Here is a 19111-nt window from a genome sequence, read left to right on the forward strand (position 1 = left end):
CCTCGGCCTAGCTGCAGGGGGAGAGCCCACCGTGCAGCCCTGCAGCCGGTGGGAAGAACAGGCGCTCAGGGTCAACAGAAGAGCGGCTCTCACACAAACACCGATTCAGAAGACGCGTTCTCAGCGAACGCGAAAGTAGGTCCCAGCCTCCCCGAGCCAGAAAAACACTCTGCCTGCATACGGGGAGGCAGTGTTCCAGTGGTCCGCAGACAACGGGGCTGGAAGAAGCCACCAGCACTCTGCCCCTTAGAGTCACAAGCCACACTTGCTTTAAAACACATCAGGTTCACGGTGTTTTCTCACACAGTTTTATTCAGAAGTTTAAAATGTGGGCATTTTCCCCTAAAACAAACCATCCCCTGCCACTCCCCACACACCATCACCACTCCTGTTAACTTCTCTTGAGCGTGCTTACCACACATACTTGCAAAACACCTGGGGATCAAAACGTCAACTATTGGGTAATACAAAGGAACTACCAAGTTACACAAAAGAATCTCATTTACTTCCTTGTCACTAACAGACCATGAATGAAAGATTAAGGGGCAAACATTACCTTCATCCAAAGTTAATACTTCCCTATATTCCTTTTTTTTCTTCCTCTAAGACATTAAAACCCAAAGCAGTTTCATTTACTACTGTAACTCTGATATTACCCCATTTTTCTTTGCTGAATGGCTGAGCTAGGACACACTGTCAAGTTGATCCTAAGCTCAAGCCTAGCAGAAAGCAGACTCCCAGTTGTAGGTTGGCCATGATGCTTTGCAACAGGCAAAATTACCACACAGGTGCAAATGATGCTTGAAGAGTTATCAAAAATTTTAAAATAATGCATTAAAATGGAGCCTCCACATTTTTCTGACGCAGCAAAATTCCTCTAAAGGTGGTGGCAGCTGTGAAAGAAAAGGCACTTTGTGCTAAAATTCAGAGGGTCTCTCGTGAGAATGCCACAACGGAGAGGCCTGGTCAGCCAGAGCTGCAGGCTACCCTTTGGGTGGGGAGGCGCATCCCCCAGGAAGGCATCTGCAAAGGAAAAATTCGTAATCATGATTCCAAGGCAAAATGGTTACTTAAATCGGAGAGGAGAAATACCGAGAGAGAAGACAAAACACGGCTGCATCAAGGACTGAGGAGTGAACTTTACACGGATTCGTAGGCTGGCTCTGCACTTTCTAGGGGGCTGGTTCCTTCGCTTCCAAGGAGGTTCCAGAGACCAAGCAGGAGCAGCACCTTAGCCAAGAGGGGTTCCAGGCTTCCTGCCTCTGCCCGGACTCTCCCTGCTGTGTTCCCAGGAAGGAACCGAGTTCCTGCTGGCAGCGCCTGCGGCTATCGCTGGTCCACGACAACGTCCGTCTTAGGGATTTTCTGATACGGCCATGAAGAGACACTGAAGGTTTTCCACGTGATCTGGGACTCCTCGGCAAGGCCCCGTGGCTTCTGGGCCTTCTGAAAGCACTGAGAGATGGAGCTAGTATCCCCCATCAACACTCAGAAAAGCAGCTTGAGTATTTTAGATGGGCAGGAGGAGAGAAATCACTGGATTGCGGGTCTTTATGCTAGTACCATAAATAAAGTGCACCGTGAATGGTGGCTATCCAAGCCACTCGCCCGAGGCCGAGGTATGGGGAGAAGCCCCCCACCACCCCCTCAGAGGACAGTGGGGCGTCTCCTTGAGCCAGAGTGCTGGCTGCTGAGGCTTTCGTTATTGCTTTATTTCCTTAGTACTATGGAGCTTTTAGCTGTGAAGGAAAAGAAATACTTGGTGGGCTTGGCAGAAAGCGTGTCTGTCACAAAAATCACAGAAATTGGCTGATATTCAAGAAGTACGTGTTACAATCTCAATAATGTTTGGTGATGGCTGTTTTTTCTCCTTCATTCTGATGAACTTAGGAAAATGAGTTTTTTAAAACCTCTATCAAATTGGCTCACGATGCTTCTGAAGAAGCAGCACAGCTGTTTATGGCCGATGCAGTAGAAATGGTCGTCTTTGTTCTACAGGTTTTCGGATGCATTATGGAAGAGACTCCACTTACTATCGCGTTTCAGGAGTTTACCATGACACACCGGTGGGTTCCGGAAACTTCTTGGGAACTCTTTCAAAAGAGCATGTGAGAGGAAAACCGCAATGTTGTACAAAGAACTCCGCTCCATTTAGGGTTCTAGTTCAAGGATACTATTTTGCTGCTTTCATGTAGGAAGGTATAGCCCCCCGAGCCGTCAGGCCCTCAAAGCGCTTGTATGTGTAATTGATGAAGACCCAGTCTTTGTTCTTGTAGTCAGTCTCAGGGTGATTACTTGTAGCCACTGGGAAAAAAATAGATGTGAGAATTGATTCACTGCCTTACCCAAATGGACTACTCAGTACTGAAGACATGACATTCTGAAGAAGGTACCACAGTTTCTAGTTGGGAAACATTGTTTTTCACTCTGCAAACTGCCTGCGTTTGCTTGCCTATGTTCTTTGAACCTCCTATTTTTCACGGATACTTTAAAAGTTGTATTTTCCCACTTCCGTCCTTTCAGGTCATCTAACCTTTAATTTAACAAATAAAAACCAAAGAACAAACCTGTGTGATTTACCCATCCAGTTCAAACATGGGAGTTTGTATTCAGTCTCCATTCGACAAGGTGTCACTGCTGCCCAGCATTAGCACTGCAAAACTACTCGCAAAGAACCGAAAGAACTGATGTTCCTCTACCTGACTTGTAAACACGACCCCAAAATGGGAGCGGAAATGATGTACCTATGAGGCAGCAGGAGGCAGTGTTGGGGATATTACCTGTTGGCTTAAGGATATCAGATTCCGGAAACTCATCGAAGTTTGAGGTATCATCGATGCTTTTGATTTCAATAGATATTGCAGCAGGTCTCTCTCTGCCAAGAACAGACATGTCAAAAATGACTGTGGTCAGTAATCACGCGGATCACTGCTGATTAAGTCTTTCTCCAAAAAAGCCCTCTGGTCGGGGCGCTGATAGCACAGAGCCTGCTTGGGATTCTCTCTCTTGCTCTCTCTCTGCCCCTCCCCGGCCTGTGCTCGCTCACTCGCTCGCTCTCAAAATAAACTTAAAAAGCCCCCGGGTCTGACGTGGGAGGACTATCCGCTGGCAGGCAGCGTTTACTTTCTCTGAAAAGCTCGTGACACCGAGCGACCACGCCACCTGACCGCATCCAAACTAAATGAAAAAATACAAATAACAATTTTTCACAGCTGGGAAGAAAGACAAAAATAGTGAGAAAAATGAAAATCTAAACAATGCACTCCCCTCAAGGCCTGCCCTGTCTGTAAAAAGGGCAAGTAAACCTCTGGGTGCTCCCTCACGAAAGGCTCTGCGCTTCCTTCTACCAGAGGTTGTCAACAGAGAGAGTGGCTGAGGCGGAGGTAAAACTTACAGGAATGTAAGTCAGAACACAATCACGAGAGATGACGTCTTCGCCTTCTGTCTGGCAACCAACCAACCTGAGTAAGAAGGTCGGACGGCAGCAGGCGGTGCAGGCTGTTGCTGCCACTGGCTGCGCTCCGCAACCGCCACCGTGGCCACGTCCACCTCCCTCCCCACCCCCATACTTCTTCCTCTTTCTTCCCTACCTCCCTACGCGTGGGGACAGCCCTGCTGTGGCCCCCTGGTATAGAGAAGCTGGTGTGTTCTAGGTAAAAGCAAGGGCAACGTGCTTCTTAGGTGCTCCCTTCACCACGGAACCCGAAGTTCACTTCACTCTGGAAATAACTGCTGGCTTCCCCATACCCCACGCCACACGGCTGACAGGAAGCCCCAACTCCCAATCCTCACCACGAACAAAGACAAGAAAAGACCCTGAATCTCTGAGCAGCTCTCTTCCCTTACGTGACTTACCAATAACAGTGTTTCTAAATTACTATTAAACAAATTACAGACTTTCTAAAATAATCCCGAAAACTTTTATATGGATATACCTGATATGTTCCCAGTCAACGCCTTCAAAAAAAGAGTTACTTTTGATTTCCTCAACTCCAGGGGCTCCAATTCTATGTTCCCACTCACAGCAGAATCTGGAAAACACAGAGGCCTTTCAGCATACCTCAAGTAATCACTTTGGAAAATGAAAAAGAATGCCCCCCTCCCCCCTTTTTTAAACAAAGGGATGGGAGAGAGAGGGGGCAGACCAGGTAATAATTTAAGTTTAAAAATATGAATTCATTCATGTCAAAAAGCCTGGGTGGGAAGTGTTCTCTAATACCTCAAAATTAGATCCTTGGCTTTCTCAGAAATAGGAACTTCTGGAGGAAAAGTCAAAGTTTCTTTCCAGTTCATCACCTTCTTATATGTCTCTTGAGGGGTCTCAGAACAGAAAGGTGGGTAGCCTGTAATAAAAAAAGCACTTCAGAGCTTTTACATCCCAGAACTTTGAATCTGCCTGACAGTATTCTCCTTAAGATGATTCTATATATCTTCAACCCTCCATGACACGCACAAGATTTCCACTCATTCCAGAAAACATCTGAACTAATTTTTCATTCTCCCCCAAACTCCTAAACCCAAAGTGAGTTTGTGCTTCTGGTACCACAAAAGGAGCCGGCTCAGAGCTGAAGTTGGGAAAAGAAAGGAGGACACACAGAGGCTGCACACATGGAAACCACTGCGCCAAAGAAGAGAGGAAAGGGTGGAACATCATTAAGAAATGACTCCGTTCTAGGAATATCCTTATGCGGGTAAAGTGCCAAACAAGTTGGTAAGAAAAAAAACAGGGAGGCGCCTGGATGGCTCAATCCGTTAAGCGTCCGACTTCGGCTCAGGTCACGATCTCGCAGTTGGTGGGTTCGAGCCCCACGTCGGGCTCTGAGCTGACGGCTCAGAGCCTGGAGCTTGCTTTGGATTCTGTATTTCCCTCTCTCTCTCCCCTCCCCCACTCGTGCTCTGTCTCTGTCTCTCTCTGTCTCAGAAATAAACAAAACAAACAAACAAACAAACAAACAAAAAAAAACCACAGGCTTTAAAAGTGACCACCATGCCTCTTACTGAGAACTACGAGGCAAGAGGATAAATACTCTCATACCATATTACTCCGCATGCCCTCCACACAGATCACATCTGCCTCCACCGGCATCCATCCAGCGTCTCCAGAGACAACGCCGCCAGAGGCCACACTAGTCACCCACAGAATCACTCAGTACAGCCACGATACACTTACTCTTCTAGTGCTCTCGGGCATATGACCACCCCACCCCCCGCCGACCAGAGTGTCCCCCAAATACCCAGACACACCATCCAAATAAGAGGGAGAGAGATCAGAGGATTCCATGCTTTGAAGGCTTAGAGAAAGGAAGGGGACAGCAAATAAGTAAAGAGCATGTGAGGCAACGCCCAGTTAAAGTTCCCTGCATACAACGAATGTGTAACAAATGTCAGTGACTGAAAGAGCTGCCAGATGGAGAGGATGAAAATGCAGAATGGATAAACGATCAGCAAAGCAACCGCAGAATGCCAGCAGGCCAGAGAATATACTTGGCTATTTGACGGCCGAGCTTTCTGCCTAGGAAACTTCACGTTGAAAGACAAGAGGGGAGAAGTGCTTAGACCACCCCTAATCGAAACAGTCTATTATCAGTATGCGACTCAACCCTGGCTGCACAGAGAAAGCCCCTGAAAGCATGCAACTTACCGATAAGCATCTCGTACATGATCACGCCGAGCGACCACCAATCACAGAGCTTGTTGTACCCGGTCTGCATGAACACCTCAGGAGCGATGTAGTCAGGAGTGCCTACTGTGGAGAAAGCCTGAAACAGGTAGCACGCATCAGGGGGGCTCAGCAGGCAGGAGGGTGCCCAGAGTTCTGCTCCAGAGACCAAAGGTTTCAAGCACCATCTATGGCTACCCCCAAACTAACTGCACAGGATGGCCCAGGAGCTTAATGGCAAGTCTGATTTGCCAGAGCACTTCCAAAATGAACAGTGAGGCGAGAGACCATTCCCAAATATAGCCAAAGCCCACAGTCCACCAGGACACAGGATCCATGTTCACTAGTACCGTAAGTGACTGAGTACCCAGAGAATGCCAGGCTCTGTACTTAAATGCTTATGAGCCTATTTAGTCCTGACACAACTCGGTAAAGAGGACTTTAGTAGTCCAACTTTGCAGATACAAAAAATCTAACTCCCAAAGCAGCTTTGTTCACAGGCTCAGAACTAGTTAAGTGGCAGAGCTCAGTGTGCAAATTTAATACCTTGTCTAAATCCTCCCTCTTTCTACCACCAACATTCCTCGATTTGACAAAATCGTAAAGGGAAGCTTTATTATCTATCACAAGCTAGTCATATCCTATAGGTTAGAGATTTACATCAATTTACCAAATTTACTTATTTATGTAAATAGTTCTTAGGGGAAATTTTTCTAAATTCAAGTAATCTACTGTCATATACAAGGACTACAATACCAGGGGGAAGTACACTCAGAGCCCTCCACTGTGCTCAGAATTTGAGAGTTTACAACACAGAAGACTCAGATTTATCTAAGTGCTTCTGATATTATAGTACTTTTTTTTTTTTTAACATTTATTTATTTTTGAGAGAGAGAGAGAGAGAGCACACGAGTGGAGGAAGGGCAGAGAGAGGAGGACACACAGAATCCGAAGAAGACTCCAGGCTCTGAGCTGTCAGCACAGGGCCCGACGCGGGGCCTGAACTCACAAACTGCGAGATCATGACCTGAGCTGAAGTCGGATAACTGAGCCACCTAGGCGCCCTTGTAGAACTTCTAAAATAAAAAAAAATTATACCTGTGTTGTCTTTGGAAAATATTTACTATGGAATACTGCAAACATACAGAAAAAAAAAAAAAACAGGACAATACAACACATGTGTACCAACTGCCCATACTAACAAGATGAGTATTTGTCTCAGATCAATTTTTTTAAACACAAAACTACACAATTAAAACCAGATCCTCCCTCCTCTCCTACTGAAGTCAAAATCACCCTAAAGTTGCAGTGCTATGCTTGTATGAATATTTGCATAACTGGCATGATATTACTTCCCGAACATTTCAACTTTTAATAAAAGGTTTCATCTGGTGGTTAATTATTCTACATAATGCTACAACTTGCTTATTTAACTTAACATTATGATTTTGAGATTTATTCACAGAGCTCTGGCTCACCCATTTCACTGCTGTACACCTGTCCATTATACAAATGTCATAATGTTTTTTTTATCCATTCTTCTGTTGCTTCTAATGTTTCACTATGACAACACCTGAGTAAACATTCCCGTGACACCTCCTGGGCACTACAGTGAGAATTTCTCTCGAGGATATACCAGAAACAGTGTCACTGGGTCTTGCGTTATGAACATCTCCAACTTAACCAGATGTCTTCCAACTAGCATCCAAAGTGGTTATACCCATTTAAACACCCCCAGCGGGGATGAGCTCCTGGTATTCCATATCTCACCAACACTTGGTTTTGTCAGACTTTCTAATTTTTGCCAATCTGATGAACATGAAATGGGATCTTATGTTTTAATTTGCATTTCCTTTATTTCTAGTAAGCTTGAACATGTATTTATATATTAATTAGCCACTCAGGTCCTTTTTTCTGTGAATTCCCATTCAGATCCTTTGCCCATTTGTTTTTTTAGTTGCATTTATCTTTTTTTTTTTAATTGATTCATTGGAATTCTCTATGAATCACGGCATTAATCCTGGGATTCAGGAAATTAATCCTTTTTTAGTTTTAGAAATTGAAAATATCTTCTCCCAGTGTGAGGATTATCATTTTTATTACCATTTTTAAGTGATGTGATAATTTATTATATACCCAAAAATGTGTAATTATCAAATTATGAAGCATAATAAAAATGAATAACTGTAAGTTCAACTAAAGAACTGAATTATTCCCAATGTCATTAGACCTAAATTTGCACTCCTCTCCCTTCTGTCAGCCCACCTCTCCTAACCTCCTAATCTGACCTTACAGGTCAATTTTGTTTATCATTCCTAAAGAAATTTAATTTTGCCCACGTCTCTCTCTAAATGAGATCTTAGTTTTATTTGGGGGCTTTGTAAAAATGATGTCATTCTACATGCAGTCTTCTGCTATTTTTCTTCTCAATGTCTTGTTCCTAAAATTGGTCCATGATGTCACATGCAGCTGTAGTTGAACTATTTTCATGGTTGTAAAATATTCTATCCCACAGTGTAACCATTTTCCTGTCTATGGACACTGGGTTAGTTCCAGTTTTTTGCTATTACAAAAATGCAGTGAACATTCTTATCCATGGCTCCTGGTTCCCAAGCACAAGATGCCCCAGACCATATGACTAGGGGCAGAAGTGCTGCTTGTAGGGCATGCACATGAATTATAAGATAATCCCAAAGCAGTGGGAGCATGTGGTTTATTTTTCATTTGTTTATGTCTTTCAATATACAGAAGGGTTTTTTTTCCTTTAAAGTAGTAAAATCAAGTTTTATGATCTGTACTTCTTTTATCTTCATATTAAAAAAAAAAAAAAATCCTTCCTTACTCCAAGATCATGAATACACTGCCCTGTTCTTTCTTCTAAAAATTTTCAAGTTTTATTTTCCATTTACAATTTATTTTTGTGTATACTGTAAGACAGGAATCCATTTTTTCCATATAGAATTGTACATTGTTTTTTTTTTTTATGTGGTTTTCTCTTAAATACAAATATTAAGTAACATAAATGCCAGTTGTTTCAAAGTCTGAGACATGGGGGCGCCTGGGTGACTCAGTTGTTTAGGCATCTGACTCTCGATTTCAGCTCAGGTCACGATCTCACAGTTCATGGGATAGAGCCCCAGTCAGGCTCTGCACTGACTGCGTGGAGCCTGCTTGGGATTCTCTCTCTCCTTCTCCCTTCTCTCTGCCCCAGCCCCTGCTCAAATGTGCATGCATGCTTGCTCTCTCTCAAAAAAAATAAATAACTTTAAATAAAGAAGTAAAAATAAAGTCTGAGACACAGACTGGACCCTCCCCAAGAAGTATTTTCATTCTATTTATAAAGGCTAAGAAACTACAGCAACCCTTCAATTCAGAAAGTAGATTTATTACAGCAAAGCCAAGCGCTAAGTAAATCTTATTTGTTAAAAGATTTGTATTATAAAACCAGGGATTGGGGTGCCTGGTGGCTCAGTTGGTAGAGCATGTAACTTCATCTCAAGGTTGCAAATTCGAGTCCCACGTTGGGCAGAGATTACTTAAAAAAATAAATATAAATATTTTAGCCCAGTGGCCAAAAGTTAAACCCTGGCTTGCTTTAAAAAAAATAATAAAAAATCACAGAAGAGCCTTATCTTACATTAGCTTCCAAAACACAGGTAAATATCAGTTTCCCAATAATGCAGGAGCTACTATTTAAGAAACAGTCTCTTTAGTGGAGGCCCTCAACCTTCACTATACAGTAAAATCACCCAGAGTCCTTTCAAAAAATCAAATACACAGATTATATGCCCCAAACCAACCGAATCAATCTCTGGGAGTGGGACCCAGACATCAATAGGTTCTGAAGTCCACAGGTGATTCTGATGTGCAGCCAAGGTTAAGATCTACTACTCTATGGAGAGACACAATAGAAGCATCTGATCAAATTTGTTCCTGGCATTTCCTAACCCTCAACAAGCTATGTAAACAGTTTTTCAACCACATATAGAATTCAAACACTTCAAGAGTATCAGAGTTCCTAAGGAAAGGAGACTATGATGTGACTGACTATACCAACTTTAAGTATCCCCAAGTTAATGTTAGAAAAAAGATATCAAAGATGAATTTCAGTTACCACATCTCCAGAAGTGTTTGGTTTAAGACCATGCCTCCTCCACGGCCCAGGTTTAACAAAAATATTCATTATGCTCATAGCATGGTCTGAGGCCTACCAGTGGGCCTCAAATCAAAAAATGCAAGCCTTTCTTTTGATGCTTTCTTAACCTTACAGGCATCCTTTTTCACCATGACAGCCAGCTACTACCAGCGACCTACTAAATGAGTTACTAAAGATACTACAGAGAACTCTGATTCAGCGTTTCACTAAGAATAAGAAGTCTGACCGAACACACTATTTGACAAACCTGCCAAGTCACTACCGTATACACCGACTAGCAGAGGTGCCGCCATTTCCAGATGATACACGTGCGTGGCCATCATTCCGAGTCAGTCATCATTTTCCCCAGCCGCTACTCTTGCTTCCTACGACCAGTTGTTAGTTTAACTTTACCATCATTTACTTCATTTGCTATGGGTTTCTAACGAAGCCTAAGAACGTGGTGATACACATTTCTATGATGTCCGGTCAATAATTTTCCAAGAACTAGACACTGGACTGCACTTCAAATATAAATGAATGATTCAGAATAAAAGTTTGCCTAGACTGCAATATTTCACTGGTTAATCTGTACTTATTTAAATAACTTCCAACATACTATCAATAGGTAAATGCAATAATGTTACTTATTTTTAAGCTTGTAGCACATAATTTTATGTGTATATACTTAAATACTTATAAAGTAAATTATAAGCACTTCCCTTAAACTGCTCTCCAATTTTTATCACTAAGTCCTCTTTTCCACCACAAGGTAGGAAAGGGTGGGGCAGGTGAATTGAAGAGTCTGACTTGCCTAAGTGAATCAAAATTGCAAAAGTTTGAGACCCACTGCCTTAAAGCTCTGGGTAGGTATTTGTAACTTAGTTTCATCTTGAGAGACCTCCAGCTTAAAGATAACCCCTTTACCACCATAAAAACAGGCAACAAGGGGAGTAGGAAGGAAAGGGCTTGTCACGAACGTAAGAACTCAAAATGAAGTCCTCCACTGAAAATGTCACAACCTGAACAATACTATCTTCCCTCCTTCAAAAGATTACCTTTCGCTCCACGGACACAATGACAGCGTTCTATTAAGATAATCTTAAAAGCAAGGAACAGATGTGCTGTAAACATTTACTGAATGCACATTTATGTACCTATTTTTAAAATTTGTTCATACTTGGTTTGTAGCATTTAAGAAGCCACAGATATTACTTACTAGCTGACGTCTATTTCTTTTCCAGGTTTCTGCTTTCCTTTTGGAATTCATGTTCTGGAAAGCTGAAAGTAGAGACAACAAGTTCTAATCAAAGTTCAAACAGGTATGTTTACTACTTTTTTGGGCTGGTTCAAGCCACATGAAGCCTTAAAGTTTTGCTTTTCTGCCCATACATTAGTAATTCTGAATAACACTTCCCAGCAAGTCTGTAAATCCAAATCAAAGGCACTGAAGCATTAGCTCAAAGAATCATACAGTCACGTGGATCATGTGGCCAGGCCTTCATCAGAATTACGGGGAATACAGTTTCATCAGAAGCAAAGGTCCCAAAGTGGACCTAGACACTGATAATTTCTCAAAGCTACCATCAAGTTTCCAAGAAGAGTACTTGGTACATAATCGGAGACTTCTGAATTTATAGTACATTTTTGGCTTCAGTTCTCCAGGATAAACTGTAACTGTACCACACAGTTTCAATGGTTTGACAGGACTGGAGTGAAAGTAACACTCATAAAGATCAATGTCTTTCTGCCACGACAGAAAGAAGCACCTGGGATAAATCTAATCTGGAGCTGGTCCCAGGACATTTTCCTCTACTCCTTTTGCTTGCCTGCCCCACATTCATCCCCAGTAACCTTCTCAGTAGAGCTCCAAAGAAGGCTCTTTGCAACATCAGCCTTAGTACATCTGGTAGCACTCATCTTGCCTCACATACAATAAAAACCACAGGCACACCTGAGAAGATATTTTTATTCTCTAGATTCATGCCAGGAGAATCTCCTAATCTGTCCTGCATATTTTGGTTACCAGGGTAACAGCTCTTCTATGCCCAGGTAAGGGATAAAAAGGCTAACATCATTGTTTACACTTACTGAAATCACTGGGGAGGCTGTGGTTCAGATTCCTATAAAATTCAGTCCTATGTGCTTTTTTCAGTCCTGTGCAAAGGCCAAAGTCAGAAAGCTTCACGTGGCCCTATGGGGAAGAAGAAACAAGGTAATGGATGAACATTCATGGATGTGGAACAGACATTCTATTCTCTAGCTCCTTATAGTATCCAATACACCCCCACAAAGTATACTGTCTTTTTTTCTTTCATTATAGGGAAAAATAAATTAAAAATAAATTTTTAAAAGATCACCCCAAATCCTATTATTCGAATAAAAGTATTTCAATTCTTACATATTATCTGTTTGTCCAAACATAAACTTCCCAACATAGTTGAACTCTCCATGGCATCTAAAAACACTTTTACTACTTCTTGGGGCTCCTGGGTGGCTTAGTCGGTTAAGCGTCTGACTCCTGGTTTCAGCTCAGGTTGTGATCTCGCAGTCTGTAAGTTTGAGCCCCAAGTCAGGCTCCACGCTGATATGCAGAGCCTGCTCGGGATTCTCGCTCTCTCCCTCTCTCTCTGCCCCTCGCTCTCTCAAAATAAACTTAAAAAAATAAAGATACTCTTACTACTTCTTAAACTAATGCACTCAAATATTCCTGTGTTTCTATATGGTCTTCAAAATCACCATTTTTAATGTGTACATAATATTCAAATGACTCAGTACATCATTGTTTACCTAACCATCCTCCTCATATTGGGTGTTTATTCCATTTCTAATTCCTCACTCCATGTAATGTGGATTATAAGCACCCTGTGATAGAGAGGGTCTGTGCCCCCAAATCTAACCATGCATAGTACAGAGGATGGTCTTAATAAACGATTGTTAATGAGTAAATAAATCTTTGTTCATATAACTTCTTCTCTGCTTGAACTATTTCATTAGGATACATTCCAAGGAATAAATTATTCCAAAGACAGAGAATAAACTTTATTACATAGTTCTTGACAAATGTTGCTATACTGTATTTCAGTCATAAGTGTCTGACTTTATCATACTCTTCAAGGAACACTCACACCTCCTCTGAGCCAGGCCCCACGCTTTAAATGTGTAATCTCATTTATAACTCTTAAGTCACATTTCACTGACTCAGACTCATTAAATGACTTGCTGGTGAAATGGCAGAACCAAAGCCAAAAATCAATCCATGTTCCTTCTCCCAGACCCAAGATTCCCTTACCCTCTCCAATCCCCTGATCCCACCTGGAAAATGGAGATAATATCTTCCTGGTAGGAATGATGACAATTAATGCATGTAAAGATCTTAACCTAGTGCCTGGCACTAGCTCTAAGTAAGAGACAGGTGTTCTTGGGGTAGTGAAATTTCAAGTAGATAAGGAGGTAAAACCAAAAATAGGGGAGGGAATCCTGATGCTCAGGGATCTACATTGCTCAAGGTCACACACTTAGAAGTGGTGTGGCCAGGGGGCACTGGGGTGGTTCAGTCAGTTGAGTCCAGCTCCTGGCTTCAGCTCGGGTCACGATCTCATGGTCTGTGAGTTCAAGCCCCGCACCAGGCTCCGTGCTGATAGTGTGGAGCCTGCCTGGGATTCTCTCTCTCTCTCTCTGTTCCACACCCCCACCCCCTGCTGCTGCTTTCTCTCTCAAAATAAATAAATAAACTTAAAAAAAAAAAAAAAAAAGTGGTGTGGCCGAAGACTTCAACATCTGTGATCTATCCATACCACCTTCCTCCAGGACATCGTTGGGCCTTAATATACAAACTTCTCAGGATACATGAGGCTACAGAAGCCCTGCTCAGATGGGTCAGTTTTATTTTGTTTTGTTTTGAAGAAATCCCATTAGGTTTGGCCGTGTGTGTGTGTATACCCATGCGTGTATGTATGCCCAACAAAGTAAACTACCAAACAAAGACAGATTTGAACCTGCTAACCTGGTATCATTTTTTTCAGATTTTTAAACAACTTGTTGTATAAGTCAAGGAACAGAGTTTAATTTAGAGTTCTCAAAATTACATTTCACCTGGACACCTCTAAGAAAAGAGAGTGTCTTAAAAAGCAGTACCTGGAACAAATGCTATTCAAGCCTAAATTTTCAGGGAATTCTGTAGGTATCCTAAGTATGTGGCAGGAACTCAAAACATCTACACTTTCACTTCTAGAATCTGTATGGTTGAACACCGAAATGAGCTCGCTTGTGAAAACATCTTTCTACAAGTCTGGGCTCGCATCTTGTAGAGAGCAAACCTGCACCTAAAAGGGTTCCCCACTCCTCCTCATTATACTGAGGCCCCAAGTTCTTGGCTTTCAATATGTCTGCTAGACCTGAACAGAGACTACAGGGTGCAACTAAACCTGCACTAAGGCACCTGGGGCACAGGATCAGGGCATCTGAACCTGACTACACAAAGTAGGGCCAGTGCTTTATTAAAATATATCTGAGGGGCGCCTGGGTGGCTCAGTTGGTTAAGGGTCCAACTTTTGGCTCAGGTCATGATCTCGTGGTTCATGGGTTTGAGCCCCACGTCAGGCTCTGTGCTGGCAGCTCAGAGCCTGGAGCCTGCTTTGGATTCTGTGTCTCCCTCTCTCTCTGCCCCTCCCCTGCTTGCGCTCTGTCTCTCTCTCTCTCAAAAATAAACATTAAAAAATTTTATATACATAGAATGACAGAAAAATACGTTTATATACATTAACATTTTTTTTAGGTTCAGAGAACCTTCAGAGAAGATTCTAAATCTTTCTTTTTTTTTTTTAAGTTTATTTATTTACTTTTGAGGGAGAAAGCAAGCAAGGGAGAGGCAGAGAGAGGGACAGAATCCTAAGCAGGCTCCATGCCCAGCGCAAAGCCTGATGCAGGGCTCCAACTCACAAACTGTGAGATCATGACCTGAGCCAAGATCAAGTTAGACATTTAATCGACTGAGCCACCCAGGTGCCCCAATATATACATTAACATTTTAAAAGCAGAATACCAAGCTACAAGCTACTTTTAGGATATTAACTGTATATAAATTATAGACACAAATAGAGAAGGTATTGAAGCTATTGTACCAAAATAGTGGTTATCTTTGAATGATGAGATTATAGGTATGTTTCTTCTTTATAACTCTTTGTACTGTTCAAATTTTCCACTGTGCATACACATTATTCTTATGATCAAGAAAAAGAAATTATTTGATAAATCTCCAGCCTTCTTGAAATAGAAAGATAGTTTTTTTAAAGAACGTACACCAAAAGCTCAGGTTTTTCAAAGACAGCAAGAAAACTATTAAAAGACAACAAGAGGGACGCCTGGCTGGCTCAGTCGGTGGAGCATGTGACTCTTGATGTTGGAGTCGTGAGTTTGAGCCACATGTTGGTGTAGATTACTTAAATACATAAAACTTGAAAGAAAGAAAGAAAGAAAGAAAGAAAGAAAGAAAGAAAGAAAGAAAGAAAGAAAGAAAGAGGAAGGGAGGGAGGGAGGGAGGGAGGGAGGAAGGAAGGAAGGAAGAAAGAAAGAAAGAAAAATACTCAAAGAATTAAATTCACTTTTCTCCTTAAAAGTCCAGACAACAATTCTGTGTAACAGAACAGAACATTCTAAAAATTTTTTTAATGTTTATTTTTATTTTTTCAGAGAGAGAGAGAGAGAGCACAAGCAGGGAAGGGTCAGAGAGAGAGGGAGACAGAGGATCCAAGGCAGGCTCCACACTGACAGCAGAGAGCCTGATGCAGGGCTCAAACCCATGAACTACGAGACTGCAACCTGAGCCATAAGCCAGACGTTTGACCAACTGAGCCACCCAGGCACCCCTAAAATGTTAAAGCTGGAAGGGACTGGGGCGCCTGGGTGGCGCCGTCGGTTAAGCGTCCGACTTCAGCCAGGTCATGATCTCGCGGTCCGTGAGTTCGAGCCCCGCGTCAGGCTCTGGGCTGATGGCTCAGAGCCTGGAGCTGTTTCTGATTCTCTGTCTCCCTCTCTCTCTGCCCCTCCCCCGTTCATGCTCTGTCTCTCTCTCTGTCCCAAAAATAAATAAACGTTGAAAAAATAAAAAATAAAGCTGGAAGGGACTGTGGAGCTTCTCTGGATCGATATCCTCACTTTATAGATAAATGAGGACTGGACAGTGGGGAGGCCTGCCAAGGAGCAGCCAGAAACCTAGCAACACAGGGGTTCTCTTCTGATCTGCTGTGAGTTTAAAAACCAAGCAACTGAGGGGCGCCTGGGTGGCTCAGTCGGTTGAGCATCCGACTTCAGCTCAGGTCATGATCTCACAGCTGGTGAGTTCGAGCCCCGCGTCAGGCTCTGTGCTGACAGCTCAGAGCCTGGAGCCTGCTTCCGATTCTGTGCCTCCCTCTCTGTCTCTCTGCTCCTCCCCCACTCATTCTCTCTCTCTCTCTCTCTCTCTCTCTCTCAAATAAAAAAAAATAAAAAAAAAAAAAAAAAACAAGCAACTGAACTCGTTTGCATGGCTAAAGAATACATAGGCCAGTCCAGAGGTTGAGCAGGACTCTTCTTTAAGCAAAGGACAAAGGATCTGGAACCTGAACTCTGGCACAGACTGCTGTTTTTGTTTGCCTTACTTCCCAGTTCTTGACTGGGTTCAAGAATAAGGTTGCCCAACAAAGGGATTCCCAATAGGCGATGCATCAGTAGAGTTAATTATATGCTAATTATAGTTAATTATGGGCTAGGAAAAAATGGTACCTTTGGCTTTATTATAAAATAAGCTTCTAAATCAGTTTTCAGGGCGTCCAACTCTTGATTTCAGCTCAGGTCATGATACTACAGTTCGTGAGATCGAGCCCCACATCAGGCTCTGCACTGACAGTGCAGTGTCTGCTTGGGATTCTCTCTCTCCCCCCTCTCTGCCCCTCCCTCGCTCTGTCTCTCAAAATAAATAAACTTTAAATCAATTTTCCTCTTAATCATTTTCAAAGATGTCCTTTATTTTTAAGAAGAGTGTTCAAATCATAGAATCATACACCTTTCAGAGAGGGGAAGTAGCAGCAAACTTACCTATAAAAAAAGAGAAAACTATACAAAGACTATACAAAACAATTCGTGGCTCCCTGTGATTACCAAAAGCATTGCAGGCGTTAAAGCAGACACTGCTCAGATGAGGAAATACACACTGGCTATTCCCCCACCACAGTACCTTGCTGTCCAGGAGAAGGTTGTCTGGCTTGATGTCTCTGTGGATGAATCCAAGTTGGTGAATGGAGTCTATTGCTAATACTGTTTCTGCTATATAAAACTGAGTCTCCTCTTCTGTCAGGGTATCTTTTTTCATTAACAGGGTCATCATGTCCCCTGGAAACAAGATACAAAGCCAACACACACACATACACACACACACACACACACACACACACACACACACACAAACACACACACAACAATGCATGAGTAAGTGCCAGTTTTCAGATAGGTCTTCCCTATCTGCCTACATAAGGCAGTGCTAAACAGGACTCTTTTGTGTTCCAGAAACTGACCCACACTGCCGACATGGGTGGAAATGGTAAGTAGTTTCTAATACTTAAAGGTAAAACATTCACAGCCACAGAGAACAAAATGCTTTTAACCTAACCTGATGCTGACCACTAAGCAGTGATTCCCATTTTATTCTGGAGAGAAAAAGGAAAATTCTCTCACACTTTAAAAAAAAAAAAAATTCCTTAGGGTAAGTTTTTGGACTGGGGGAAAAAGTGACTTTACTTTTTAATTTGTCTGCAAACTACCATTTCCACATAGGTTATACCACCATTGTTATCAGTATAGGCTGAAATGCCAAACAAAAACTAAATATATGAGGAGACTGAAAACAAGCTCTCCAATTTGTTTACAAAACACCTGAACATAAATAAAAAGGTGAGATTTAGGTAGCACAGTGTAAGTCAACAAAAGCTAAAAAGGAACTGAAAATGCTACGTACTGGGGTATGCAATGGCTGCCTCTCAGAAGTGCAAGGTGAACACGCCCCAAGATCAGCAGAGTGTTTTCTCCACTGTTATTATAGGTAAATATACACCAATATGCTTTATGCGACTTTTACAACACAGGATCAGTATTCTAGCAGTTAAAAGGTAAACTCCCTAGTTTTCTGCAAAGTCAAAATTTAATTATTTCTGCTTACTATCAGCAACATAAAATGGTGGGGAAAAAAAGATTCTGATCCTAACTCAATGGTTAGACAAAAGCAAAGCAAAGAAAATATTTAGAAGTAGTTTAAAGCTAAGAGAAACAGGAAAGATTCAGTTTAGATTCCATATAAAGCCAGTTATGGTCGGAAAACAGGGAAAAGAGAAAGAAACCTCTGATTTTAATAGAGCATCATGCTGCTTTTTGAATTTCACTTATAACTTTGGGGGAATTTTTTGTGTTCTTAGAGAAAACTGGATATTTTACACTCAGGCAAAAATTAAACCATTTATGCTCTCTTTTTTGACCCAAGACTTGAAAAACAGGATTCCCTAATCATTCCTGGCAGCTACATATTCCATCTGGAGGCACACCAGAGATGTGGGGGTGGGGCACTCAGGCCAGCTCTAAGGTAGCTGTGTGGCCTCAGTGCTGTGGCTCAGGAGAGCAGAGTTTGCCCAGATCAGAGAGCTCAAGCCAGATGGTCTATGGCTCTGAGGCCAGCTCCACGGAGGGCAAAGGGCGGGGTCCAGGAGACATGAGAAGCTATGGAAGACGGGGCGTGTAAGGCTTGAGGAGACCCGTGTCAAGGGGCTGGTGACTGAGCTGCTTCTTATTCCTATTTAAGAACTAGCATCTAAATGTTAAAAAGTTTCTCCTCATTCTATCAGACTCTTCCCTAACTTTCATCAATTGTTCATAAAAAACTGGTGACCCTAGATCTAAATAAAAGTTGTCACAAGATCAAAATATTATGCCACAGTTACATTTGCTTTGCTATAGAACCAAAAAGAGAAAAAGTTTTCTTTTTTTCCCCCACCAGAGTGTGCTCACAGCTCATCTGTTCACTGGCAAACAGACTGTTCCCCAGGACAGATGGTATATTCTGTTACGGGTTTACTTTGGAGCTGTCTCAGGAGACACACATGCTGAGTTATGTAAAACTTGAAATCTCAGAAATGAGAGACTGAGTCTGGCTACTAATATAGGTAATGAGAAATTCACTCCTTATTAATGTAAGTTATACCAAAAGATAAACAGTTGAAGCAAATCACATAATAGCTTCAATCTGGTCATTTGGGTAACTGATTATACGTGATTCCCATTGACAGGAGAGCAGG

At 42.2% G+C, this 19111-nt stretch overlaps 1 protein-coding gene across 2 annotated transcripts in view; it reads right to left on the reverse strand.

Annotated features, from left to right (window-relative positions):
- Window positions 1-285: 285 nt before the first annotated feature.
- Window positions 286-19111, reverse strand: part of STK38 (serine/threonine kinase 38) — a 39717-nt gene continuing 20891 nt past the window's right edge. For both annotated transcript variants that reach the window (XM_040473344.1, XM_040473343.1), the window contains exons 7-14: window positions 17008-17162; window positions 11886-11988; window positions 11014-11075; window positions 5642-5759; window positions 4220-4343; window positions 3936-4031; window positions 2781-2875; window positions 286-2304 (exon numbers count right to left, since the gene is read on the reverse strand). In XM_040473344.1, coding sequence (XP_040329278.1) covers window positions 2174-2304; window positions 2781-2875; window positions 3936-4031; window positions 4220-4343; window positions 5642-5759; window positions 11014-11075; window positions 11886-11988; window positions 17008-17162 — 884 coding nt within the window. In that variant the 3' untranslated portion in view covers window positions 286-2173. The remainder of the gene's footprint in view (window positions 2305-2780; window positions 2876-3935; window positions 4032-4219; window positions 4344-5641; window positions 5760-11013; window positions 11076-11885; window positions 11989-17007; window positions 17163-19111) is intronic.

Source organism: Herpailurus yagouaroundi, unplaced genomic scaffold, assembly GCF_014898765.1.
Source record: "Herpailurus yagouaroundi ecotype Mexico unplaced genomic scaffold, PumYag 139, whole genome shotgun sequence".
NCBI lineage: Eukaryota > Metazoa > Chordata > Mammalia > Carnivora > Felidae > Herpailurus > Herpailurus yagouaroundi.